At 42.3% G+C, this 27611-nt stretch overlaps 1 protein-coding gene and 1 pseudogene across 1 annotated transcript; both read right to left on the bottom strand.

The window, feature by feature from the left end:
- Positions 1-2807: 2807 nt before the first annotated feature.
- On the bottom strand, positions 2808-2925 carry LOC126482701 (5S ribosomal RNA; annotated as a pseudogene).
- Positions 2926-4386: 1461 nt separating this feature from the next.
- LOC126482159 (uncharacterized) lies at positions 4387-24712 on the bottom strand. Its single transcript, XM_050106135.1, has 3 exons — positions 24569-24712; positions 21144-21496; positions 4387-4576 (listed from the first exon to the last, which is right to left on the bottom strand). The coding sequence occupies exons 1-3, from the start codon at positions 24710-24712 to the stop codon at positions 4387-4389; spliced, it is 687 nt and encodes a 228-aa protein (XP_049962092.1).
- Between the last annotated feature and the right edge of the window lie 2899 nt (positions 24713-27611).

Genomic DNA, 27611 nt, shown 5'->3' with positions numbered 1-27611 from the left:
ATTATAAGGTTTTTGCAGCTAAACAATCATTATTTTTTTATTTTTGGTCCTAAATTGCCTTGAGGTGATTGAAGAATGGTATAAAACTGCGAAAACAAAAATCCACTGTTACTCATCACTCGTTTTGTTGTGTGAATGTTTCATAGCAATGATTGATTACGAAGCGAATCTGTATCTTTTCAGTTGAAATGGTAAAATACGTTTTACACACAGTTCTTGCACGTAACGTGACTGACTGGCATTATTCTCTGCATTTTCGTCGACACGTCAGCTACGAATTTCACTATAGTATTACCTGTTAATGACATCTTCTCTACACAGTTACTTGAATTAAACTTCGTAATTTTGCTGCTTCCTTTTCGGAACAATTTCGTGAATCTGTTTTTCTACGTAGAAGAGGCGTTGCGATAATTAATATCCACACTGGCAATTCATAGGGCCCAGTCTCTATATATCTTTCAATAATGGCAGTTTGACTCGCACTAACTGTTCTAAATCCTTAGAATAGTTTTTCTTCTGTACTGCAGCCAGTTTCATTTTGGTGCATATTTCTTAGTTCTTGTAAACCTTTCTCCCATTTATACAATTCTTGTTCAGATTTCACGAAACGAAACCGGCTTTACACACTGTTTAAACCTAAAGCGTTTGCTTCCTACTGTGTTTAACCAAAAAATTTACAGCCACTGAAAGCTATTACAATTATATTTTATTTGGGCTTGGAAGGTACCGCATTTTTGTTCTGGACTTCAACTAGCACTACGGTCGTCGTTTGAACCAGACCTGACGGAAACACCAAAGTTATTTCCTGCATCTTCCAATATTTCCGCATTCGAATAAATGTCCATGAAAATAACTAAAAAATAACGCAAATGTACACATTTAGGCCTTTTATTGCACACCACATTCTTCATACTTCATCTTTGCAAGGTGGAAGGTATTAACTGGATTCCACAATACTGTGAAACACTGGAACCTGTGCACGGAAAGATGGTATTAGCAAGCACATACGAAGAAAATACTCAGTTAATTAATTCCGTTTTATGTGCAGTGTTAAGTCTTAGCGATGTCACAAAGGCAACTGCTAATTATTACAGATAATAATTAGTATGGATATTAAGTATTATAGACATTAAATGAGTTGGAAATTCGACGGAATAGTAACCGTGAACAGCTGTATCAGAGACTATCAACGGAAACTAAAATTCACTGTATAAAGTAAGATCACGTTGTGACATATTATCTGTTCTCCGATTCACCATCAAGCAAGGCTATGCACCTGCTATGTTGAGCATGAACTGTCTGCATCAGATACTGTATGGGTGTTCATTACTCCAGCTGCATGGCGAAAAACGAACTTGGCAAATTTCAACATTAAAAATAATACTTGCAGTGTGTCTTAGCAGCTAAAATTTTGACATACTGTTTTTTCAGTGTATTCTTCCCGTACAAAATACGAGTAATTTAGCACTGGTATTGACACGTTGGATTGGACTGTTTCCTTGTAAGTGGCTACACCAGAGAGTAGAGACTAAACGATTTGCGAGATAATAAACATCAATGGCTCGCTCTTATCGCATGTACCACCTAAAAGCATACTACTTCTAACAGCTTTAATTATTAGTATTATACAAATGAACTAAATACTGATGTAATGTTCTTCAATACACTGTCTTCAGTCACAAAAAACTCTGCAGTTATATTCCTCTAACACCGTGAAAAATATATGTATATACATACAGCGCCTAAGAAGGTTTAGGGGCTAGAGTTATACTCAAAGAAATCCATATAACGAAATAACACGACATTTTATCTTGTTCGGCAAACACGCAATCGATAGTAACAATCTCCAACCATTTCATGAACTGCTCTGAGTCGCAAGGCACATGTGCGCCAGTGTAGGGCACACCTATCTCAAGGTGTTGGCGAACTATGCAGTTCCACAGATGCCTCCCGACGCCAATATCCAGTGAGATGGTGTCCCATCCCACTATTACGGGGATGTCACCACATTTCTCCACGAGACGTTTCCTTAGTATTGGATCGGAAGGGGAGGGGGTCATATTGCCTGCCCCCCTCCGACCCCTGATCTGACTCAGCTGTTTTGAGTGCAAGGGAATTTGTCATGCGCATTGTTTACAGAGCAGGGGTTGTAAATCTGGTGGATCTGAGACAATGGATATACACTAGCGGTAGAGGCCTGTCATGCTTACGAACATGTAGCAAGAAGTGGAGTATCGTTTCGATATCTGTCGAACTACAAACGGTGCCTGCACTGGACTGTAGCAACAATGACAAAAATAGTTGAGTTCCTGTGTACAATGTTGGACAAATAAAGTTATAAACCTTGATAGGTACTGAAATATATATATAATTGTTTTTTGTACACTGCTTTCCATGTCACCATGGGCATGTACACTGCCTGACACAAAAAGTGAATCGTCCGGTAGATATGGTCGGAAGTTAACTAACTCCGTATGCATACACACAACTGGTGAATATGCAAATGATTAGAGTTGCTTTTCTCTGTAAGGTAGAACACCCCACAAAGTGACTTAGTGTTTTTCCTGTTTAGTAATGTTACCAGGCCCGTTAAGGTATATAAAAAGCGCTCCGTCTACCGGCCACAAGTATCCCATCGCGACCATCCGACCGCCATGTCATCCTCAACTGTGGATGCACATAGGACAGCATTGTGGTCAGCACACCGCTCTCCCGGTCGTTATGATGGTTTTCTGTGACCGGAGCCGCTCCTATTCGGTCGAGTAGCTCCTCAATTGGCATCACAAGGCTGAGTGCACCCCGAAAAATGGCAACAGTGCATGGCGGCCCGGATGGTCACCCATCCAAGTGCCAGCCACGCCCGACTGCGCTTAACTTCGGTGATCTGATGGGAACCGGTGTATCCGCTGCGTCAAGGCCGTTGCCAAGGTACATAAGGGGCCTGAAAAATTTCAGAAGATGAGTGATCACTGTGAAGGACAGGGAGATGCAGCGCACACATCTAAGACAGTGTTATCAGCACTTTGGCAAAGCTTCAAAGCGGGCTGGCTCATCGGTCTCTACTTGACCGACTAGTCCAACCGTGCAGTCTTCAGATTTGTGGTGCATCCTGATACGACATTGGAAGATGGGTGCAGGAATACTCATACTGAAGGCTCTGATCGACCACTTCTAATAATCATAAAGGACGGCCGCCCTATTATTCAAGCACACCGTAACCCCTTCACATCGGCGTCTGCCACTTCGGAAGAATTAATGGATTCCATGGAACATTCTGTGCTTTATGACATCGCTTCCAAATGAAGCACAACGTCATACTCATAAGTGAGATCGTAAGTCCATGTGTTAATCTCATAACGTTACATTTACTTTCCTCCTTCCCTTCTGTGTGTTTCACATTTCTGTCTCTCATGTATGTTGTTTTTAAAAGGACCACCAGTAGCAGTGACAGTAGTCTTCCTTTCGTGTGTGAGGTTCAAAGCGACTGTTATCACTTTATGGTAGTACTTACCGCAAAATTTAAGAATATTTTTTTTTAACCGCGCCTTCTGCAAATAAAAATGTATTTCTTTCTCGTATGTATCGACTCTTACATATAATTTGCAGTGGCTGTCTTTATATTTCTAAAAAGTGTTGTACAGACGTCATGGACGTTTTACCATTTTAGTCCCGAAAACTAAAACAGCTGCGACCAAGACATTTTCCTATTTATTGCTGTGACAAATTAAAGTACTCCTGCATTGGTTTTAGGCCTAAGAAACCACCAACATCGTACGACATTATTCATAAATAAAGTGAGGCCGACAGTAGATGCGACAATAGAGCCGAAACATATCAGAGTTTAGGGGAGATAAAAGAGATGCATCGCTTGAAAATAACGTGAGAAAACACGGAGAAAACCGGGAACAGGAGATTCCATCCTACAGCAAGAAATTTATTAAATATGTATCTTCGTCTTCTGGATACCGTTTGTGTCTGTGCTCATCTAAGTTTAAATATTTTTCAGTAATTTTAAGATTCTACTTTCCTTTTTGCCTTACTTTTCCGACGCGGTCTGACAATAACATGACGTGACATGGCATGACTACAAACGGTGGCCACACTGGATCTGGGAAACTGAAGTGCGGTGCAGACAGTACTTTCATTGTGTATCAGCCCAAGTTGTAAGTGCAGTGCGGTGCGGAACTAGAAAAGAGCAGGCAGGGCTTGACGTGGCTGCCGGAGAGTGTGCGGGGTGTGACGCGCCGAGCCCTGGGTGTCCGCCTCTGGCCCAGTTGTTGCGCGCCATTAAGGCTGCATGAGGCGGGCGCCATTAGCTGGGGTGCTGAATGTTGCAGGCGACACGCCGCTCTTTAACAATGCACGCGCTCGGGGCCGGCACCCAGGCTATCTGCTGAAGAAAGCGGCGGCGGCCGCGGGAACAGCACCAGACGCGCCGGCGACTTGATTGGCCCACCAGCTGTTGGGCAGGCACGGGGGTGTTCCGAGCGCCGGCAACTTTATGTAACTGGCCGCCGTCAGCGAGTCCGTTTCACTCGCCGAACCACCAAATATTGGGGTAAAACTCGACGTACGCCTGTCGAAAACATTAAAAGCTAATCAACGTTTGTAACACTGCTTCGAAATTACACTGACGGAAAAAAATCACACCACCAAAAATTAATTACTGTATAATAATTTCTGCAATAAACTTATCTAGGTCACATATTTAAGTGGTTAATATTCCAAGATCACCGGTTAATGTAAGCCCGAGATAAGCCATTGCAGATGTGAAATACTGGTACATTTAGTCGACATGTCATTGCAAGGAGATCCTATGGGTGGGAAGCAGTGACATCTTCTCAAGTGCTAAAATTCCAAGTGGATTCGACCTATCACGCAAAACCTAGATTACTCTCAACAGAATCCGTACCAGCCATGGCGGATGCACGGATGCTCTCTTTAAGTGAAAGAATCGGCCTAATCCAGCCTGTGACTGCGGGGCTACATACAAGACTGTTCACCACATTGTCAGTGAATGCAGGATTCGAGCCTATCACGGTGCTGAAGAGGACTTCCTGCTAGCAAATCCAGATGCAGTGCGCTGGATTGAAGGACTGGATATTCAGTTGCGAGGCCAAACTTAAGTTTCTTGTGTGTAAATATGTACAAATGTATATGTAATTTAATTTTGTGTATGTCTGTAGTAGCCATACGCTAAATAATAAATAACTTGTATATTAATAACCGGTGTAACCGGGAGAATGTTCAATTCAAGCACACGAAAGCGCATGCATTGTATGGTACAAATGTCGGATCTCAAAAAATGGTTCAAATGGCTCTGAGCACTATGGGACTTAACGTCTGAGGTCATCAGTCCCCTAGAACTTAGAACTAATTAAACCTAACTAACCTAAGGACATCACACCGTAGCGGTCGCTCGGTTCCAGACTGTAGCGCCTAGAACCGCTCGGCCACCCCGGCCGGCAGTCGGATCTCACTTTGTATGACAGAGGTCCATACCTTTAGCACTTGGTCAGTCATTAAAGTGACAGTTAATGCTGTTTGTGGATGAGGCTAGAGTTGTCATATGATGATATCACATATGTTTTCGAATGGAGACAGACTGGTGATCGAACAGGTCAAAGAAACATGTCGACACTCTGTAGAGCTTACTGGACTACAACAGTGGTAAGTGGGCGAGCGTTATCTTGTTGGAAAACACCCCCTGGAATATTGTTCATTAATTGAAGCACAACAGGTCCGGAACGTTGCACACTCGATTCAAAAGAGAACCGCAAATGACAAGGAAAGGTTAGTAGAGATTCGTGCGTCGGTGAAAAGACCTACGTACGAAGCATACAACCCGAGAAAATTCTGGTCCTATGTAAACTCACTGAGTGGGTCTAAGGCTTCGATCCAGTCACTTGTTGACCAGTCTGGCGAAGATAGCAAAACAAAAGACGAAATTTGAAATTTCAAGTTCAAGAAATCGTTTACGCAGGAGAATCGTACAAATAAACAGTCGTTTGACCATCCAACAGACTCCCGTATTCACGACATGGTAATAATAACCCTAGGCGTGGTGAAAAACTGAAGGAGTTGAAAACAAATAAGTCATCAGGCCCGGATGAAACCCCAATCAGGTTTTTGAAACAGTACTCTACGGCATTTGCCCTAACTTAGCTTGCATTTATCGTGAATCTCTAGCCCAGCAGAAAACCGCAAGCTACTGGAAAAAAGCGCAGGTAACTCCTGTGTACAAAAAGGGCAAAAGAGCCGACCCGCAAAGCTTCAGACCAATATCACTAATATCGGCTTGCTGCAGAATCCTTGAAGATGTTCTCAGTTCGAATATAATAAATTTTCTTGCGACTGAGAAGCTTACGTCCACACGGTTTTAGAAAGCATCGCTCGTGCGAAACTCAGCTTGTCCTTTCCACACATGAAGGGCTAGAAACAGTGGATGACAGGCAACAGGTAGATTCCAAATTTCTAGTCTTCCGGAAAATGTTTGACACGGTGCCCCATTGCAAGCTGTTAAAGAAGGTACGAGCATGTGGAACAGGTTCACAGATAACCGAGTGGCTCGAAGACTTCATAAGTTATAAAACCCATTACGTGGTCCTCGACGGTGAGCGTTATCAGAGGCAAGGATGTCGTCAGGAGGTCCCCAGGGAAGAATGATAAGGCCTCTATTATTCTCTACACACATAAATGATTTGACAGACAAAGTGGGCAGCAATCTGCTGTTGTTTGCTGATAAAGCTGTGGTGAATGGTAAGGTGTCGAAGATGAGTGACTGTAAGAGGATACAAGATGACTTAGACAAAGTTACTAGTTGGTGTGATGAATGGCACCTAGCTCTAAATCTGGAAGAATTTAAGTTAATGTGGATGAGCAAGAAAAACAAATCTTTGGTTATCACTGTTAGCATTCAACCGCGATTCTTATACATATATTTTAACAACGCGTTTCAAGAGACAATGCTCTCATCACCAGGTTGTAAAGTCTATGTCATGAAATTAAACGGACTAAAAAGACAAAATACCATCACAAACAGTTGGGAAGTCCATAGAGTAAAACAGAATTAAAAGTATATTGGACTCTGGGTCCTCGTCTTACATTGAAGTTATTGACACAAGTCGATGGCCGTCCCATAGCTACCAAGTATGCTGTCGCACTGTGCCGGCTCGGGAGCTGTTGTGGACTGACGTGCCTAGGTGTTGTGGCGTGGTTACAGCCGTGTGCTTGAAGGTAACGCTATGCTATTGGGCGCCTTATTTCCTTATTGCATTGGTCTGCCATCGTTAGCCTCTCGCAACTCCGTCAGTGATATGCTACAAGTTTAAAGTCGCATACCTACCCTAAAATAATTGTAAAAACCCGCTAGAAAATCTCATTTCTTTAAAATTATCTTGTGCATTTAGAATATTGCTTTGTTTCTTTTCATGGACATCTATCTCTAATTCCTCTAGTAAATCAAGCTTCCTCTCTTTCTTTTCTACATGCAATATTCTGACGTTATCTTCTATGCTATTAAGGGGATGGCCTGTTTCACATATATGGTTCGCAACAGCTGATTTGTCATACTTTCCAAACCTGAACGCATCTTTATGTTCTTTATACCGGATCGCGAATGATCTTTCTGTCTGCCCTATATATTTTGCATCACAAGTTCTGCACTGAATCTTATAAACTCCCGATCATTCAAACTTATTTCTCTTCTCGCCAATATCGTGCTTAAGGCTATACCTCACTAGGTTATTAGTCTGAAAAGCTATTTTAACATCGTATGGCTTAAAAATATTTGCTATCTTTTGCGAGACTGTTCCGTAGTATGGCATCGTGATAATTTTCACTGTCTCTCCATCAGGTTTTTTTCTTTTTGCGCTTATTACTTTTCCGTAACAGTTTTTTAACCATATCTATTCTGTAACCGTTATTCATTGCTATTCTCTTAACGGTATTGATTGCAGTCTCCCTATGTTTTTCGCTCATAGGTGTGTTGACTGCCCTATGCACGAGACTACGGAAAGCAGCTTCTTTATAAGCCTGCGGATGGCATGAATCATTCGGGATCGCGGCATCAGTCGTAGTTTGTTTCCTATAAACGGAGAACGCATGTTTGTTGCCCTGCTTTTTTATATTCAGGTCCAGGAACTGTAAACAATTGTCAGTTTCATACTCCACGGTAAATTCTATTTTATTATGTGCGTCGTTGAACTTTTTTACTATTTCCTCAATGTCGTCACGGGAACCATCGACAAGTAACAGAGTGTCGTCAACATAACGTTTGAATTAAACAATTTTATCCATAATGTTATCGTCAGAATTTAGAACTATTCTTCAAGGTCGTTGATAAAAATGTCCGCCATAGTTCCTGAAATACTGGACCCCATGGCTAACCCATCGTCCTGAATATAAAATTTGATATTAAACGTAAAATAATTAAAACTTGTAGTGAGCTGTAGGAGTTCAATAAATTCAATTGTCTCTTGTGTTGAAATTTTACCGTATTTAAGGAAATTTATCTTAATGATTTCTATAGTTTCGTTAACCGGAACACTGGAGTATAAGTTCTTAACATCCAACGAAACCAAACGGGAAGTGTCAGTGACTGGCGTATCTTTAATTTCACCTATCATGGTCATACTACCACGCACCGAATAGCTATTTTTATACACGTAAGTCTTTTTCAGAATTTGGTTCAACAATTTCGTTATTTTATATGCTGGACTATTTCGACCGTTAACAATCGGACTAACCGGATGCAGATCTTTATGTATCTTCACCTGTGATCTTAATTTGGGGGCCGTTGGATTCATGATAACACATCTTCTTTTTTCGGCTTCTGTCAGCAGGAAGTGTGTGCGTTTAAGAACATTTTTTTTAGTTTAATTTGGAAATTGGCTGTTATGTCTTTCGGAATTTCCGTAATGCTATTTTCGACAAAAAACTCTAAGGTCTTCGAAACGTACTCCCCCTCTTTTAATATTACCACCGTATTTCCCTTATCCGCTTTCGTGGCAATAGCTTTCACTTCATTAAGTTTTTTATTTATAGAATCGACAGTTAGTCGGTCTGCTCTAGTCTTATGATTAACACTATTTCGCTTATTTAGTTCATTTTTTACTATTTTATGTAGCTTATGACCGACATGCCCGGTTTCATTATTATTTAATTTAGCAATATCTGTTGTCATTTTAGTGAGGGCAATTACTTCTTTCGCGATCTTCTTGTTTAATGACGGCTCAATATTAAACAAATAGTTCAAGCAGAGACTAAGGTCAAGGAAATATTACCGGTGAACGTATGGGAGGAGGTTACATGTAGACTTCACAAAATACTACAGAAGGAGTTTATAAAGAAAAAAGAAAAACAAGATAAAAAACTTCGTAAATTAAGTAATAACACACGCGAAGATGGAAAAGATCAACAACAAAGCCTTTCGTCTTTAGACTTTTATCCACGGGTGGTTAACAAAACGGATATTGTATTTGATAATACGGAAGTAGAAATGTTAAATAAGGCATTAAAGTTTAATATTGAGCCGTCATTTAACAAGAAGATCGCGAAAGAAGTAATTGCCCTCACTAAAATGACAACAGATATTGCTAAATTAAATAATAATGAAGCCGGTCATGTCGGTCATAAGCTACAAATCCTTCACGTTGCTATTCACAAATAGAAAATAGATATTCTAGAAACAAAGTGTTTATCTTCCTGTAAGTCCATAGACGTGTGTTATCGTGTAGTAACAGCTTATCGCAAACTATTAGAAATATTACTCATCAGAGAAACACACCAAAACACAAGCACCAAAGGAAAAATCATCACGTAATCCCTAACAATCCCTAACATAAGTATTCCATACTTCATATCATAAATTATAAATGTCTGCATCATAATCATAAAAGGATCGCCATCCTCACTTCTTGTTATCTCTTCATATCCTCATATAATAATCCATAAATCATCGTTTCACATATTTCATCTATAATAAATCCTTAAGTCTTCACTTCACATAAGGCACCTTTAGTCAAACATTTACAGTCAATGAAGAAACCCTCGTTACAGCTCACTGTTAGAGTCTCTCAGTGCTGAAATTAAATATCTGCTCCCATAACAGACATTACATTTTATACCTGTTCCACTATGTATACGCTACCTGTCTTATTACTACTATATTGAATCCATTCTTGCACATTTCTGTATGATAGCCTGTAAGAGAAAACACATTACAAGGCGTAGAAATTTGATGTTATTTTTTCTCATGTTTCTTTTATCTTCGGTGACGGCTTTGTCTTCAACGAAAATATCATTGCTGTCTACTTTTACATATCCTTCGCTTGTAAAATGATGGATTGTAAAGATCTAGGTCAGTTGTCTTAGAAGATGACGTTGTATATGCTCTGTAACAATCATTGTATCTGTTACATAAAAGTCATGACGCAATGAGAATAAACGAACGAAATGGCTTATTCCTATAGTACTGTATGAGACAAATAAAATGTTATTTTTGTGTCCACACACAAGTGAATGAAAGAAAACCTGCAGAAAAAACTTAACTACTAACTACACTGACCTGCCAAAGAAACTGGTATAGGCATGCGTATTCAAATACTGGGTGATCAAAAAGTCAGTATAAATTTTAAAACTGAATAAATCACGGAATAATGTAGATAGAGAGGTACAAATTGGCACACATGCTTGGTATGACATGGGGTTTTATTAGAACAAAAAAAAAAAAAAAAATTACAAAAGTTCAAAAAATGTCTGACAGATGGCGTTTCATCTGATCAGAATAGTAATAATTGCATAACAAAGCAAGACAAAGCAAATATGATGTTCTTTGCAGGAAATGCTCAGTATGTCCACCATCATTCCTCAACAATAGCTGTAGTCGAGGAAAATGTTGTGAACAGCACTGTAAAGCATGTCCGGAGTTATGGTAAGGCATTGGCGTCGGATGTTGTCTTTCAGCATCCCTAGAGATGTCGGTCGATCACGATACACTTGCGACTTCAGGTAACCCCAAAGCCAATAAGCGCACGGACTGAGGTCTGGGGACCTGGGAGGCCAAGCACGACGAAAGTGGCGGCTGAGCACACGACCATCACCAAACGACGCGCGCAAGAGATCTTTCACGCGTCTAGCAATATGGGGTGGAGCGCCATCCTGCATACACATCGTATGATCCAGCAGGCTGGGGATGATGCAGTTCTGTAACATATCGCCGGCCGGGGTGGCCAAGCGGTTAAAGGCGCTACAGTCTGGAACTGCGCGACTGCTACGGTCGCAGGTTCGAATCCTGCCTCGGGCATGGATGTGTGTGATGTCCGTAGGTTACTTAGGTTTAAGTAGTTCTAAGTTCTAGGGGACTGATGACCTTAGAAGTTATGTCCCATAGTGCTCAGAGCCATTTGAACCATTTTTCTAACATATCGGCGTACCTCTCACCCGTCACGGTAACAGCGCTGACGTTTTGCTGTCCAGTGCCATTTGTGGGACACTTTGTGAAATTTGTTTTTTTTCTTTTTTTGTTCTAATAAAACCCCATGTCATTCCAAGTATGTGTGTCAATTTTTACCTCTCTATTTATTAAGTTTTCAAATTTATACTGACTTTTTGATCACCCGGTATACAGACATGTAAACAGGCAGAACACGGCGCTGCGGCCGGCGACGACTATATAGGACAACAAGTGTCTGGCGCAGTTGTTATATCTGTTATTGCTGCTACAATGGCAGGTTATCAACGCTTAAGTGAGATTGAGCGTGGTGTTATAGTCGGCGCCCGAGCGATGGGACACAGCATCTCCGAAGTAGCGATGAAGTGGGGATTTTCCCGTACGACCATTTCACGAGTGTACCTTGAATATCAGGTATCCGGTAAAACGTCAAATCTCCGACATCGCTGCGGCTGAAAAAATATCCTGCAACAACGGGACCAACGACGACTGAAGAGAATCGTTCAACGTGACACAAGTGCAACCCTTCCGCAAATTTCTGCAGATTTCAATGCTGGGCCATCAAGAAGTTCAGCATGGGAACCATTGATCGAAACATCATTGATATGGGCTTTCGGAGCCGCAGGTCCACTCTTGCACCCTCGATGACTGCACAACACAAAGCATTATACCTCGCCTAGGCCCGCCAACACCGACATTGGACTGTTGATGACTGGAAGCACATTGCCTGGTCGGACGATCCCCGTTTCAGATTGTATTGGGCGGATGGACGTGTATGGGTGTGGAGACAACCTCATGAATCCATGGACTCCGCATGTCAGCAGGTGACTGTTCAAACTGGTGGAGGCTTTGTAATGGGGTAGGGTGTGTGCAGTTGCATTGATGTGCGATACCTGATACGTCTAGATACGACTATGACAGGTGACACATACGTAAGCATCCTGTCCTATCATCTGCATCCATTCATGTCTATTGTGCATAACGACGGACTTGGGCAATTTCAGCAGGACAATGTGACACCCCACACGTCCAGAACTGCTACAGAGTGGCTCCAGGAATACTCTCCTTAGGTTAAACACTTTTGCCGGCTATCAAACTCCCTAGACATGAAAATTACCGAGCATATCTGGGATGTCCAGCAATGTGCTGTTCAGAAGAGATCTCCACCACCCCTGCGTGCTCAAGGGGGCCCTACACGATATTTCGTATGTTTCTTTGGCTCTTCAGTGTATGTACAAACTGTTGATGTCAAAAGAATGTGAACTACGTAATTGCTATAAATAGGTGCTTTGTTGTCATCATTAGGAAAAAAATAATGTCAAATAATTATTCAATGAACGGTTTTATATTGGTGATGTGATGAAGACCTGTCGAACTTTCTTTCTGAGTGTTTCAATATGTACTACTTTGGGATGTGGAATTGGTCAAATCCGAAATGGTCAGTTATAAAGTAATGCAAATTTGTGACAGTGTTCTTTGCTTTAAAAAAGAATAGATGTGCTCGAAGTAAAACTTTTCGTCCAGCTTCGAATTTCCTAGTGTGACTTACTTTCTTTTGTAGAATTTTCCTCTTCCCATCTGCCGTTTTTATATTAGTAACTGTGAGGTCAATCAGTTCTCGATGACGTAAATATTGTTACTTGGGAAAAGAAATGAGTTGTTTTATTTTGTCTGGCGGATTTTTGTTCTTCAAAACCAATTGTGGTGAGAGCAAAATTTAATCGCTAGGAATTGAATCAATGGTGTCCTGAAAAATCTGAATATATTTGTCCATTCAGTGTGTTGTTTGTGGCGATAAAGTCTACATATGTTTCCAGTCTCTTTCGTTGCAATTTCACAAGAATTGGAGGAAGTACGGTATCCGGAAATAAAAATTATATTAAGCTCTCTGTTGTGCAATGTACGCGTCCAAGTTGCGGAACGAAATTGTGGTCCATCGTCAGATACGAACTTTTCTACATATCCTACGTGTGGTAAAAATTTCATAGTGAAAACAACTGAAACAGTTTCCACTGTAGCTCTGAGAACTGACGTAAAGAAAAAAAAACATTTTAGCTCAAATGCAACAAATATGTACGAAGAACCTTTTTTGTTCTTTGTAATAGGCTCGTAGAGGTCGACCGCCACTAAATGCCGTAATTTAATGGGAACAATTGTGAAAAGTGGAACCAAATATGATATAGTGGAAGATTTCGCATGCAGGCAGAATTTGAATATCGGCAGAACTCGTCTACTTCCTTTCTGCATGTTCATGAAGTAGGATGTTTGATGAAGTATGAGGGGACACTTCCATGGTTTGTAATAGATATAGCTCTATGTATATACCATATTAATATGTTGAGAAGAAGATGGGGAATACAATGAGGCCAAGTATTAGTGTCGGGTCTTAAACGTTTGAAAAGGATGTGATTTCGTACCAAATAACGATGTCTATAACAGAATTTCGTTTGTTATGCCATAATTGCTTTCAAACGCAACTTGCTGTATATAAAGAAGACTGTAGGGAGACAGACAATTTTGTGGAAGTAGTCGTTTGAAAACCAGTAAGACACCTTGATAAAGCGTCAGCGACTACATTTTGTCTGCCTGGACTATGTATGACTGTGGAATTGAATTCCTGTAGATGACGTTTCCATCGTTCACGATGATCAAGTGTAAATTTAGCGCACATGAGGAGCTCAATTGCGCGGTGGTCTGTATACACATTCGGTGTTTGCCGTACAAGAAATAACAAAATTTTGTAAAAACAAAGACGACTCATAATGTTTCAAGTTCTGAAGGGAATAATTTCTTTCTCCTGGGGAAAGTACACGACTGGCAAAAACAATACTTTTCGTGATGATTACTCCTTGTTTTCTAATTTCTGGAAAAGAGTAACGCCAAGGGCTGTTTTGTAACTGTCTGTTGCAATACAAAAATCTTTGGAAAAATTTGGGTGTCGTAAATAAAGGAGCATTCAATTAAGAATGTTTCAAATTCAGAAACTCAGTTAGTACCTGATCATTACAGAAACAATTTGAGTTATTACAACCGAGCTGACAATCGCTTGGTGTCCAAAGCTGTATAATGAATGAAACGCCTAAAAAAAGCCTGATCAGGCCAAGAAAACTTTGTAGTTGCTTTTATCTGTGGGAGCAGTGATGTCTCACATAGCTTTAAGTTTATCTGGGTCAGGTTCAATTCGCTCAACAGAGATGATGTGGCCTTAGAACTTAATAGATGATTTTCCAAACTGATTGACTGTAATACCCTGGCGCGAAAATGTATCCAGTAGTGCATTAAAAGTACTTTACTGTTGTATTTATGTCAAGTTGCTTGCACAATAAGTATATCATCGACATATGTTGTGATCCTTCTTTTACATCAGATTGAATAATAGTTTTCATGCCACGAATGAAAGCTGCTGATGATATGGTAAAGCCAAAACGTAATTTGCAGAATTGGTAACAATTACCGAAGCATAATAACGTGTTGTATTTACGACAACTGGGATGAAGTTTTATTTGCCAAAATCCAGACTTTAAATGTAATGTCTAAAATACTGTAGCTCCATGAAACTGTTCTAGGATTTCATCAAGTGTGTCTGGTCTATTCATTTCAGTAACTATAATGTCATTAATCTGTCGTGAATCTAACACAAGCCTCAACGATCCCTCCTTTTTTGGGAACCAAGTGTCATGGGGTCATATACGGACTTGCTCACGTAGTACTGGGTACATTGTCAAAAACACATGAATGTGATTGTAAAACTTCTTGTAACTGTTGTCTGCCTTCGCCTGCTGCTGTTTCACGATTCTTTAGGCTTGGATTGTCTGCGAAACGTCGAAATTAGATTGATCTCCATTGTCGGTAGCAAAAGACGTGTCAGTGAGAAATTATGTATATCATTGTGTATTCTTTGTGTATGAAAAGAGCTGTAGTCTCACAGTTTCCTGTTCCTCCACTGAAATGCTACGCGGGACTGCAGTGCCAATAAACAAAAAAAAAAAAAACCTTTATTCCTCTTCATATTCTTTTCTAATCTCAGTACATCTCATTTAATTCCAAATCATTAATAGAATCTTTCTCCTCTGTTGCACAATATTGAAACACAAATCATTTTACTTAAACACAGATGCACTTAAACTTACGTCAACATTGGCACGAATCCTCTGCTTGGCGTATGTCTCACTACTCCTCTTAACGACAAAACTCCCGCGCTCCTCGCTGCCAAACAGCGATGACAAAAGAAGCACATCTTGCAGTAACACAGCTATTCTGTCCAAAGATTGAGCGCGAATAAACAGCAAATTCAAAATTGTTGCCTAGCGTTTGAAACATGCAAAGTATGCACAAATTCCAGAAACGCAAATCACAAACTCTCGATGAACCTGTTTCAGCGGGTCTCAGATGGGATCAATTTGTGTCACAACCAAGTCAGGACATGCTAGCAATTCAGTGAAGTTGGTGACACGAATGTATGGGATGGGGCGACAGCAGCCCACTTTAGAAATTTTTTCACTGTGTTGCTTACCTACAGGCGTGAACTAATGCGATATGTCAATACAGAGAGGATGACTTGTCTACGAATTGTGACACTCCGTTGAACTGCGCTAAGGCACCTATCAGGAATAAAACTTCTAGAGATGCTCTACCCACTTATATGTGTCATTTTCCTGTATATCTTGCAGATGTTACACAGACGTTTTCTGAAACAGCGGAATTACGCATTAACCCAGCACTCTGTAGCCAAATAGTGTGCAGCAGTCTGGTTGAATAGTGCTCACAAGGGAACCTCCCCATCGCACCCCCCTCAGATTTAGTTATAAGTTGGCATAGTGAATAGGCCTTTATAAACTGAACACAGATCAACTGAGAAAACAGGAAGCAGTTGTGTGGAACTGTGAAAAAATAAGCAAAATATACAAACTGAGTAGTCCATGGGAGACATAAGCAACATATTGGACAAAGTGAGCGTAGGAGCGCCGTGGTCCCGTGGTAGCTTGAGCAGCTGCTGAATGAGAGGTCCTTGGTTCAAGTCTTTCCTTGACTGAAAATTTTACTTTCTTTATTTATGCATAGTTATCTGTCCGTTCGTTCATTGACATCTCTGTTCACTGTAATAAGTTTGGTGTCTGTGTTTTGCGACCGCATCGCGAAACCGTGCGATTAGTAGACGAAAGGACGTGCCTCTCCAATGGGAAGAAAAAACATTTGATCGCAAGGTCATAGGTCAACCGATTCCTCCACAGGAAAACACATCTGATATATTCTATACGACACTGGTGACGGCATGTGCGTCACATGACAGGAATATGTTGTCGACCGACCTAACTTGTACACTTGGAGAATGGGTAAAAAGATTCTTCTACCTTGCCCGATTTAGGTTTTCTTGTGGATGTGATAATCACTCCCAAAAAAGTAATGAAAACATAAGAGTTTGTCACATAAACTGAAAATAAAAAATAAAACATTTCACTCGATGGAAGATTTGAACCAAGGACCTTTCGTTCCACAGCTGCTCACGTTACCACGAGACCACGGCGCTCCTGCGTTCCCGTCGTCCTTAATGTTGCTTATGTTCCCTTGAACTACTCAGTTTGTATATTTTGCTTATTTTTTCACAGTTCCACACAACTTCTTCCTGTTTTCTCAATTGATCTGTGTTCAGTTTTTCAAGGCCTATCCACTGTGCCAACTTATAACTAAATCTGAGGGGGGTGCGATGGGGAGGTTCCCTTGTCAGTTCTGAATGATAGATGGATGATTATCAGTTGCCGGTTGCATCATCCACTGTATTGGCTTCCAATAGTCGCCCGTACAGCTATACTCCCTTCCTTCCCATTTTAGGCAGGGAGTCCTCTTACTGGAATACAAGAAATTCATGGAACGTAGGTGAACTGTCCGTCCGCTAGGACATAACTCAGCTGGCAAGAAACCGGTTACAATCCCGAAGCCCAGTTGGCCGTCTTTCGCTGCAGCTGGTTGACAACGGGATTAAACCTAAACGCCAAATGACTGAAATAGTATAATGAAAGTTCCCTTTGCTATCTACATAACAGGCCAAATATATACAGTCGGGGAAACATTTCAGCAGTAAACTACGACTGTGAAGCTCCAAGACAGCTCATTCGCCACCTCGCCGAATAATATATAGGACTAGACCCTGCTGACCCAGGACGGTTCTGCTTACCAACATCCTTGTACCCTGAGTGGACAGCAGTAGCAACCGACTGCAACGCATCTCAATAGATCTGGGAAATAATTTAGAATTTAGACTGAAATGCTGATACTACATTCTTCCGTAGCCATTTTTTACTTAAGGGAATCTCATATGGATTCACTTCAGGCCCAGCACTTTCCTCGAAGCGCCATCCTGAGATAAAGATTGAATAGTTGAAGGTTTCTACGTGTGACGAAATTTAATTCTTCATGACTGTGAATTAACTTTCCATCTGAAGCTATTTCTGTTTTAGATTACGGAGTATTAGCAGTTGGCAGCTACGTTTCAATACAGTGACTTTGGTTGTTAACCTGCCGTATTGTGAAGACAAATTTGTCACCGTAGTTTTCATTGCTTTCTACTGTCAGATAAGTTTGAGAAGGTAGTAGTGAAATTTGTTAGCTTAGAAGAAATCTTGCTATGAAACTCATCATGTTTCGTTACTGTTTCACTACGTAAAGGGGATATTTCATTTTTAGTAGACATTTCATCGTGCATGGTAGACATTTCATTGCGCATGGTGCACATTCTTTTATGAACAGTTGACATTTCTTATGACAATTTAGTTGACATTAGATCTGACTTTCGCTTGAGAAAATCCATCAAGCTGTCAGGCAATGCGCTATTGATATCAGAATCTTGGCTCGTGGTGAGGCTAATAATATATTTACACACAACTTTCTAATAATGTCAAACAACAATGCGCTAGAACACGATATTAATAAGGTGCAACAATCGAGCACTGCTGAACCATTATGCTAATTCACGTAATTTTTTTATCCGTCTTGTACAACTACGGTACTGGTTATTGTTAAGATTATTTTCTATTATAAAACTAAAACAAAAGCCAAATTATCTGAGAAAGAAAAGCAAGGAGAAAAAGTAGTCAAAGCCCTACTTGTCAGTTATTTTGCAGTGAAGTGTAGAAAATGAATTTTCAATTGCTATTCAGATACCTAGTCTACTCCTCTCTATTATACAATGGTCATTTTGATATTCCTGTACATAATCGTTTTGTTCTATTACTTCAAGTTGAATTCCATGCATTGTTTCCATGAAAAACAATGAAGAATGCATTCGAATGCATTCGACATACCGTTCTCCACTTCAAAAATCAAATAATTATTCCTGCTGAATTTCAACAGATCAATTTTCTTGTGGAAATTTGCCACAAATTTTTTTTACGATCCGTCTAGGGATGCAAAATTTCATTGACCCATCAAACTACTTTGTGAGCAACAATAAAAGAAATCTGTTCCTGCCGCGCGGGATTAGCCGAGCGGTCTTAGGCGCTGCAGTCATGGACTGTGCGGCTGGTTCCGGCGAAGGTTCGAGTCCTCCCTTGGGCATGGGTGTACGTGTTTGTCGTTAGGATAATTTAGGTTAAGTAGTGTGTAAGCTTAGGGACTGATGACCTTACCAGTTAAGTCCCATAACATTTCACACACATTTGAACATTTTTTGAATTTGTTCCTGCGCTGACCAAGATACCAGCAATACACTCGTAAACTGATGTGTAATCAGTTTCGGGTGCACTGTCGCTTATGAATTGAGGTAATAATGAAATTTACAACATCTTATAAAGGCAGCCGCTTCTGACGCAAGTATCAGATGCTGTGCCAGCCGTTGTGACTGTTGTCGAATTTCTTGGTCAGTTCTAATCAATTTGTTATGACCAGTGGTATTATACACTAGCTGTTCACTTTGAAAGAAGTCACATGCTTTTTGTTTAGCATCAAGTGTACAATTCATCTTGATTTCAAGGTCGCCAAAACAAGGTAGGCTGCCGTTGATTAGTTCACACTTATTCCATCTAACTTTTTGTACATAGTTTCCTCATCTGTCACTTGCTTTACCTCTATATGTTCAGGGATGGTTTGTTAAGCGTATCAATGAAATTCCAACTTTTACTTGATGGTTAAATCCGATTCTCATTTGTGCAGTTCACAAAGTTTGTGCACAGTGCCAAATTCTCAATCGAAATTGGAAGAATGACTTCAATTTGGAATTAACATGTTCACTCAGAAGTTTGCAAACCGTTTTTCAATGTCCTGTTTCACTTACGGTTTCATGTTTCATTTGATGCCTGAACTCATATAGTAATAATTTCAGATTTTATATTTTCACAAAAAATATCACTATTCTTTCCTATTCTGACGTGTAATCATTGAATGCATGTAATAAAGACATTATCAAACATATTTCATATCTATTTTGACATTGAGAAACTTCTCTGTTGATTTCACCATCAGTATAATCAGAATCACTTGGTATTAAATCGCTCACCTTCGATACAGCTCGTTTTATTTCCACTTCAGCTTTACACCTCACATCAGACAATTTTTCAGCTGTCGTCTCACCATACGTAACAAGTGTGAAACTAAAAATATAAGGAATACAAACATTCCTACTCGAACTCATATTTAATCCTATATACCTTCAGTATCATCAGGTGATATAGAAACGACTTTTTGCCTACTTTGTGTCGTTCTGTTCTTTAATTGTACAAGTATATTCAGCAGCTACTACAACTTATCTGAGTTAAAAATTACGTAAAGACTGTTGCAGGTTCAGTGATCCAATTATAATCTTTGAATATAATTATAAAAGTCTAGATCGCAGTGCACATTTAGTCAAAGATGACCGGTTTCAACCATTGCAAACACATCTTCAGACCTATCCATTTTCATGGACATTGGTTGTGTATGCAGGAGGAACCGCTGGTTCACGGCAATCAACTGCTGCATGATTCATCTTGGATATTAATAACCCCTTCAGCTGTAGTTAATCCTTTATTATTGGATCACTATCGTTTCGTGGCACTAAAAGCCACATCTTCAGGTGAACATACGGCTAAAACACAAGAGTGGAAAAGCTCGTAACCTTTTTACCCGACATTCATTGTCCATCAGAACAAAACACCGCTCACAGGCGGTATGTCATAGAATGAAACAGCCGGATTCCAATATAGTGGATGTTTTGTGGCGGCGTTCGTAGCGACAAGCAATTCGCTGTAGAAACGGCTTACGAAGTCACCGCCACACTTTTAATAGCGGGCCGACCGGTCCGCTGGAACAGTGAACAGAAAGATGAAAACCCAAACACTCTGATTAAATAAAAGTCGGTGGCGCGCGCAGACTTGCGGCGATTTCCTGTCTCGCTGGCGCTGCTTATGCGGACGGCGTCCGGACTTTGATGCTGCCAACCTTTTGGCAGCGGGCTCGGGTGGCATTACTGGCTAGGATATAACACTCCTCCCCCCCAAATCGCCGCACCGTCGTTGAATAATGACGTGGCGAGCGTCGACGGCGGGGGAGGGGTCTGGCCGCAGGCGTAGCAGAAGAGACCGGGGCGGAGACTGTTGTCGGTGGCAGTCCCCGGTCCGCACCCCAGCATTGGCTGCGCGGGGCCTCGGGAAACACCGACTGAAAACCGAGGTCAGGGTGCACGCCTGTGACCACGGGCGCAGCTTCTGGTACTGGACGCGACGGGGCGTCGGGACCCACGAAGAGATGCAGCGTCTCCTGACGCTGCGTCGACGGCTGCTGAGTGGGCGCCGGACAAGGCGCTGTGGTGTCAGACTCCTTGGGGGTGCCCAAGGAAAGCGGCTGCAGGACAGGCTGCACAGCCACCGCTTGGGAAGGCGGCCCGGCTGAGGGGTCGACGTCCATCAGCTCCGAAGGCGGTGGCGACTGAAGAGGGACCGCAGGCGCCGGAGCGACCACCTGGGGCGCTCCCGGATGAAGCTGCGCGGGAGGCATCAACGGGACGGGCTGTCGGCGTGGTAGCGGCGACGGCTGCTGCTGCTGCCCTGGGGGCGGCAGCAAAGTCGGAAGGCGCGGCTGGAACCCGCCGCGGACCAAATCTGTGGACAAAGAACGAGCGGCAGAATCCAGGCGGCCAGCGTGGCGCAACTGGTTCTGATGCCTCCTGTGCACCCCAGTAGCACCTTGAACAGTATAAAAACCGCGACCCTGGACACTTATCACGGTACCACGTACCCAACGACGGCGACCGTGATACACTCTGAAAAAAACGGCGTCGTTGCGCTGAAAACGCGTGCGATGCTCAGAAGCGGCGGGTCGATCCGGGGGGTGCAACAACCGTAATAGGGTGCGATGACGACGGCCGTGGAGAAGCTCCGCAGGCGAAGGGCCGTCGCGTGGCGTGGTCCGGTACAACGACAGGAACGTGATGAGGGCCTGCTGACGAGAGTGCGTAGCACGAAGGCGGTCCATATGATCCTTGAATGTGCGTACAAAACGTTCCGCTGCACCATTCGATTGAGGGTGGAACGGCGGAGTAAGAACATGGCGAATGCCATTGGCAGAACAAAAACTTTCAAATTCAGCAGAGGTAAATTGTGGACCATTATCAGCCACTAAAATTTCTGGAAGACCCTCAATACAAAAAATTGAAGTCAACGCCTGTATAGTTTGTGCAGACGTTGTAGACTGCATGGGCACAACAAACGGAATATTGCTAAATGCATCTATCACGATGAGCCATCGAGAATTCCAATATGGACCAGCGAAATCAATATGTACCCGCTGCCAGGGACCGGCAGGGCGTGCCCACTCAAAATAGCGTTGAGGCGGAGCAGCTTGGTGTTCGGCACACGTCGAACAATCTGTAGACATCTGCGTAATCTGCTTATCAATGCCGATCCATGTACAATGACGGCGGGCAAGCTGCTTGGTGCGGACCACTCCCCAATGACCTTGATGCAACAAGTCGAGGACCTTGGATTGGAGCACTTGGGGAACCACTACACGAAGCTGGTCATTCTCGGTGCGTAACAGCAAAACTCCGTGCGAAACAGACAACAGATGACGTTGCGGATAATAGCGACGAACCAGAGGATCCGATATGTCCTTTGCCTTGGACGGCCAACCACGTTGAACAAAACGTAATAGTAAACTCAGATGAGGATCCGTAGCTGTCTCACGTGCCACCTGACGATAATCAATCGGAAAATCCCGGAGGGATTGATGCTCATCGGCGTCAATCTGATGGCAAGAGTCGTCAGAGGAATCGAAGACATCATCCGCAGCAATCGGCAATCTAGAAAGCGCGTCAGCGTTTGCATGCTGAGCTGTAGGGCGATACAGTATCTCATACTGGTATTGTGATAACAAAAGAGCCCAACGTTGTAGTCTCTGAGCTGTCCGCTGAGGAACTGGTTTAGACGGATGAAACAGTGACGTCAGGGGCTTGTGATCTGTTACTAAATAGAATGGTCTACCATAGAGGTAGTGATGGAATTTTGTGACACCGAACACAATAGCCAACGCTTCCTTGTCCAATTGGCTATAATTACACTGAGCTGTGATTAGCAATTTAGACGCGAACGCAATAGGACGTTCGGTGTTACCGACTCGGTGAGACAACACAGCACCGAGGCCGAAAGAAGAGGCATCACAAGCTAACACCAGAGGCTTGTTAGGGTCGTAATGGACCAGACAACGATCATTCAATAAAGCCTCTTTAAGCTGCTGAAAGGTTGATTGGCAATCAGCTGACCACACAAACGGAACATTCTTACGGCGGAGGCGATGCAACAGTGCAGCAATCTGTGATGCATTAGGTATAAACCTAATATAATATGTCAATTTGCCAAGAACTGCTTGCAATTCATGCAGATTGCGAGGGGCGGGCAAATCACGAATAGCTGCTAAATGTGACTGGGAGGGATGAATGCCTTGAGCATTAATAACATGTCCCAGATACTCCATCTCCGTGAGGAAAAATGAACATTTATCGATCTTGCAACGTAGGCCTGCCTGAGACAACACTGTAAACAAACACTCCAAATTACGGAAATGTTCAGCAGGCGTCCGACCGGACACAACAATATCGTCTAAATAGTTGCAACACGATGGCACATTAGCCAGAAGTTGTGACAAAAAACGCTGAAAAACAGCTGGAGCTGACGCACAACCAAAAGGCAAACGCAGAAAACGGAACAACCCCAACGACGTGTTTATGACAAAATACTGTTGTGATTGCTCGCCGAGGGGCAATTGCAAATATGCTTCACGGAGATCACTTTTGGAAAAGAAACGAGCTTCCCCTAACTTATCCATCAGCTCGTCCGGTCTAGGCAAAGGAAAAGAATCAATGACAGTCTGAGGATTAACTGTCGACTTAAAATCAGCACACAAACGTAACTTTCCAGACGGTTTCTTTATAATAACTAAGGGAGAAGCCCACTGGCTCGCTGAAACGGGTTGAATAACACCGTTGTTTTGCCAACGACGAAGTTCAGCTGCTACAGGTGGCCGGAGGGCGTGAGGCACTGGACGAGCACGAAAAAATCGAGGCTGAGCATTATCTTTTAACGTAATATGAGCGGCAAAGTTCGCAGCACAACCTAGTTCGTCTTTAAATATGTCACTGTATCGTTTACACAAATCGGTTATGCTGTCTTGAGGAACAACAACAGAATTAATTTGCAACACGTTGTCCTGGATAGACAGGCCAAACAAGTCAAAACAGTCTAATCCGAAAATGTTTACACTGTCTGTAGCGCGGAGCACTGTGAATGAAACTGTTTTGGTATTGCCACGGAATGTGGCTGGCACGCTACATACACCTAACACAGGAATTTGTTCTCCACTATAAGTAGCCAAAGAATGTTTTGCCGCTGAAAGTTTAGGGCGGCCGATAGCCGCATACGTAGCACTATTTATGAGAGTCACAGACGCACCAGTGTCTAATTGAAAATTGAAGGTCTTATCCTGGATGCGTAGCTTCACAAATAGTTTATTACACTGTCTCTGGATCGGTGCAGTGGAGGCGGAAGACACAAAATCAGCGCGTTTAGCGCGTGTTCGCTGCTTACGACAACTCGTGGGTTGGGCGGGTGGAACAACAACTCCCGCTTCACTTGCAGTCTGTACATTACTTTTTACAGCGTCTGAATTACGCCTGGGTCGCATAGCAGAGGGCTGGGTGGGTGGCTTATTGCGAACAAGTTTATTACCCACACGAGCCGTGGAAGAGTCTTTAAACGCGACCTTCTGGGCGGGCTGGCTTTGAAGAACACGAATATCCATGGGCTGGGCAGCACTAGAATTGTTCTTGCGTTTACGCAAACAAACAGTCTGGATGTGTCCTTTCCTTTGACAAAAGTGACAAACCGCGTTTCTTAACGGGCAACGTTCACGAGGATGAGCAAGAACACACTTAGGGCAAGACTTAACTCTATCATTTTGCACACGCGGCTGACGAATGTGTTTAACATGACGCGGCCGGCTAGTGTTTACAGTCTGACTCTGCCGGTGGGGCCGCGGGCGTGACATAACTTGCTTGGCACAGGCAATTTGAGAAATACATGGCTGATCTAACTCACACTCAGCATAGTCAAAAGTATCTTGGGCTTCAATGGTGTTCATCACAGTCTCTAATGACGGGTCAGGCAACTTTAAGATAGCAGCACGAATACGAGAATCTGCAATGTTTTGAGTAATAGCGTCTCGTAACATGACATCACTGTAGGAAGCTCCACACACACAATTAAATCGGCGCTGACGGGTGAGGCCCCGTAAATCTGTTAACCACTGCTTATTAGATTGATGTGGCAGTTTCTTCAATCTGAAGAACTTGAATCTGGCTGCTGCCACATGAACTCGCGACTCGAAATACTCAGCAAGCTTGTTAACAACAACGTCATAGTCTAAAGCTTCTGGCTTGGATTCCGGGAACAACTTACAAAGTAGTCGATAGACTTCCACGCCTGCAGTGGAAATTAAATAAAGCAGCCGCTCAGTACCCGTGATTTTGTAGACTGTCATGTGCGCCTGCAACTGCGCGAAATATTCTCGCCATTCTTCTCTTGATGCATCAAAAGCACGGAAAGGTGGTGCTGCCTGTGCTTGTTCCTTTTGTGTTGGGGGATTAGCCGCTTGTTTGGCGATTGCTTCCACCAAACTTTGTATTTGCTGACTCTGTTACAAGATCAACTGTTGTAACTCGGCAGACATAGTGAACACAAATTAAACCAGCCCCCAAAATTTTATCGCTATAATTAGTATAACCAGAAACAAGTTGAACCAGCCCTGCACACGAGTTCGGAATCCCTCGTCGCCAGTTTTGTGGCGGCGTTCGTAGCGACAAGCAATTCGCTGTAGAAACGGCTTACGAAGTCACCACCACACTTTTAATAGCGGGCCGACCGGTCCGCTGGAACAGTGAACAGAAAGATGAAAACCCAAACACTCTGATTAAATAAAAGTCGGTACTTATCTTTATTAACGAAGATACAGAAACACAGTAGTGAACTCCGTGTCTACAGAAATCTGTCTAGTTCGAGTCGGAGCGGCTAGGTCAGCGTCGGCTGACGACAAACAACAACTCTGCTGCGATGAACACACAACTGACTAGCAAGTACACAATTCGGTGGCGAGTATACAACTGAGCGGCGAATACAGAACTGTCCTAGCGCTCGCGACTCCAGCGCTTAAGAACCCAGAAGCCAGCGGTGGCGCGCGCAGACTTGCGGCGATTTCCTGTCTCGCTGGCGCTGCTTATGCGGACGGCGTCCGGACTTTGATGCTGCCAACCTTTTGGCAGCGGGCTCGGGTGGCATTACTGGCTAGGATATAACAGGATGGGTCTGCTTCGGCTATCTATACGGCACTGCGTATACAGGGGACGTGGCTGCTTCCTCTGTCATAGTTACCTACTGACAGTGCCACGAAAGCGCTAGTTATCAAGTAAATTTTCTTCTCAGGTCGTAAGTTTTCTAAATGGTATGATGCAACCCGTCACGAATTCCTCCTGTCCCAACCTCTTGATCTGATAGTAGCACTTGTAACCTACGTCCTCAAATATTTACTGGATGTATTCCAATTTCGGTCTTCCTCTGCAGTTTTTACCCTCTGCAGGTCCCTCTAGTACCGTGGAAGTTATTCCCTGATGCCTTAACAGATGTCCTATTGTAACCTCCTCCTCACTTATCGACCTTAATGACAGTGAAAAATTAAACCGCGTGTACCTAATGGAAATTTGGGAAAAGCAATCGTTACGGAAGTTAATCTGTCGGTAAAGAGGGAGGAAAGGGTTACATCTAAATGAAAGGAAAAATGCAAATGAAACTGGTGGAAATTAATTTTGAAAAGGGGTAAAGTTAATAAAGAAAGTAAATGTGCGGCCGTTACGTTAACAATTAACTAGCGGTAATCAGATATTTGAGATTTGGGGGAAATTACGGTCGCCAGTCCTATGGACAATTACTATAGTAACTGAAAAAGAAAGGTTATTACACATATAATTATCACTAGAAGCGTGGCAACTGAAGGTTGACACGTGTAGTGTGAAAACTGAAAGTTTGTCAGAAGTAATAAATTTCGCTACACTCTGACTTTATTTAGGAAAAGAATTAATAAAATCGGAAAATTGAAAGTTAATTTAGTGACTGAAATTAATAGTGAGATTTGATTCTGAAGCACTACGAAATTCAGTAAAATAAGGTTAGTCTTGGGCTACCTCAAGAATCATTTCAAAAGCTACTTGAATCTACGCAATTTAGAAATAAGAGATTTAACTTTGAACTTGAATTAAATGATTCTGGACAATTAACAATAGTAACACTTAGTACGTACCAAGCTGAGCTGCAGTCACAGGTAAGCTAAAATATGCTAACAAAAATCGCACTCTTAATTTGTACTTGTGTAATCTAAATGTTGTAGCCAGCTATGAATACCTTACTGAACTTTGAAATTAGAGCAGTGAAATGGAATGATATTACTTTAATGCTGGCGTCTGAATTTCAACGACACTCGGGTTCATTTCGGAAAAGGAAGGGACCCCGAATGGTAATGCAATTGGGACAATGAGCAACAAAGGTTCATGCTAAGTTGCTGTAATTTTGTGATGCAACGATTTTAAAAGCTGAAGTCTGCCATACAATTCTAGAACTTTACGTGCTTCCAGTCTTCCTTGTTCGCTGATTGA

Source organism: Schistocerca serialis, chromosome 5 (assembly GCF_023864345.2).
Source record: "Schistocerca serialis cubense isolate TAMUIC-IGC-003099 chromosome 5, iqSchSeri2.2, whole genome shotgun sequence".
Classification (NCBI taxonomy): Eukaryota; Metazoa; Arthropoda; class Insecta; order Orthoptera; family Acrididae; genus Schistocerca; species Schistocerca serialis.
The sequence above is the reverse complement of the archived record's forward strand: the minus strand, read 5'-3'. Positions and strand labels throughout refer to the sequence as shown.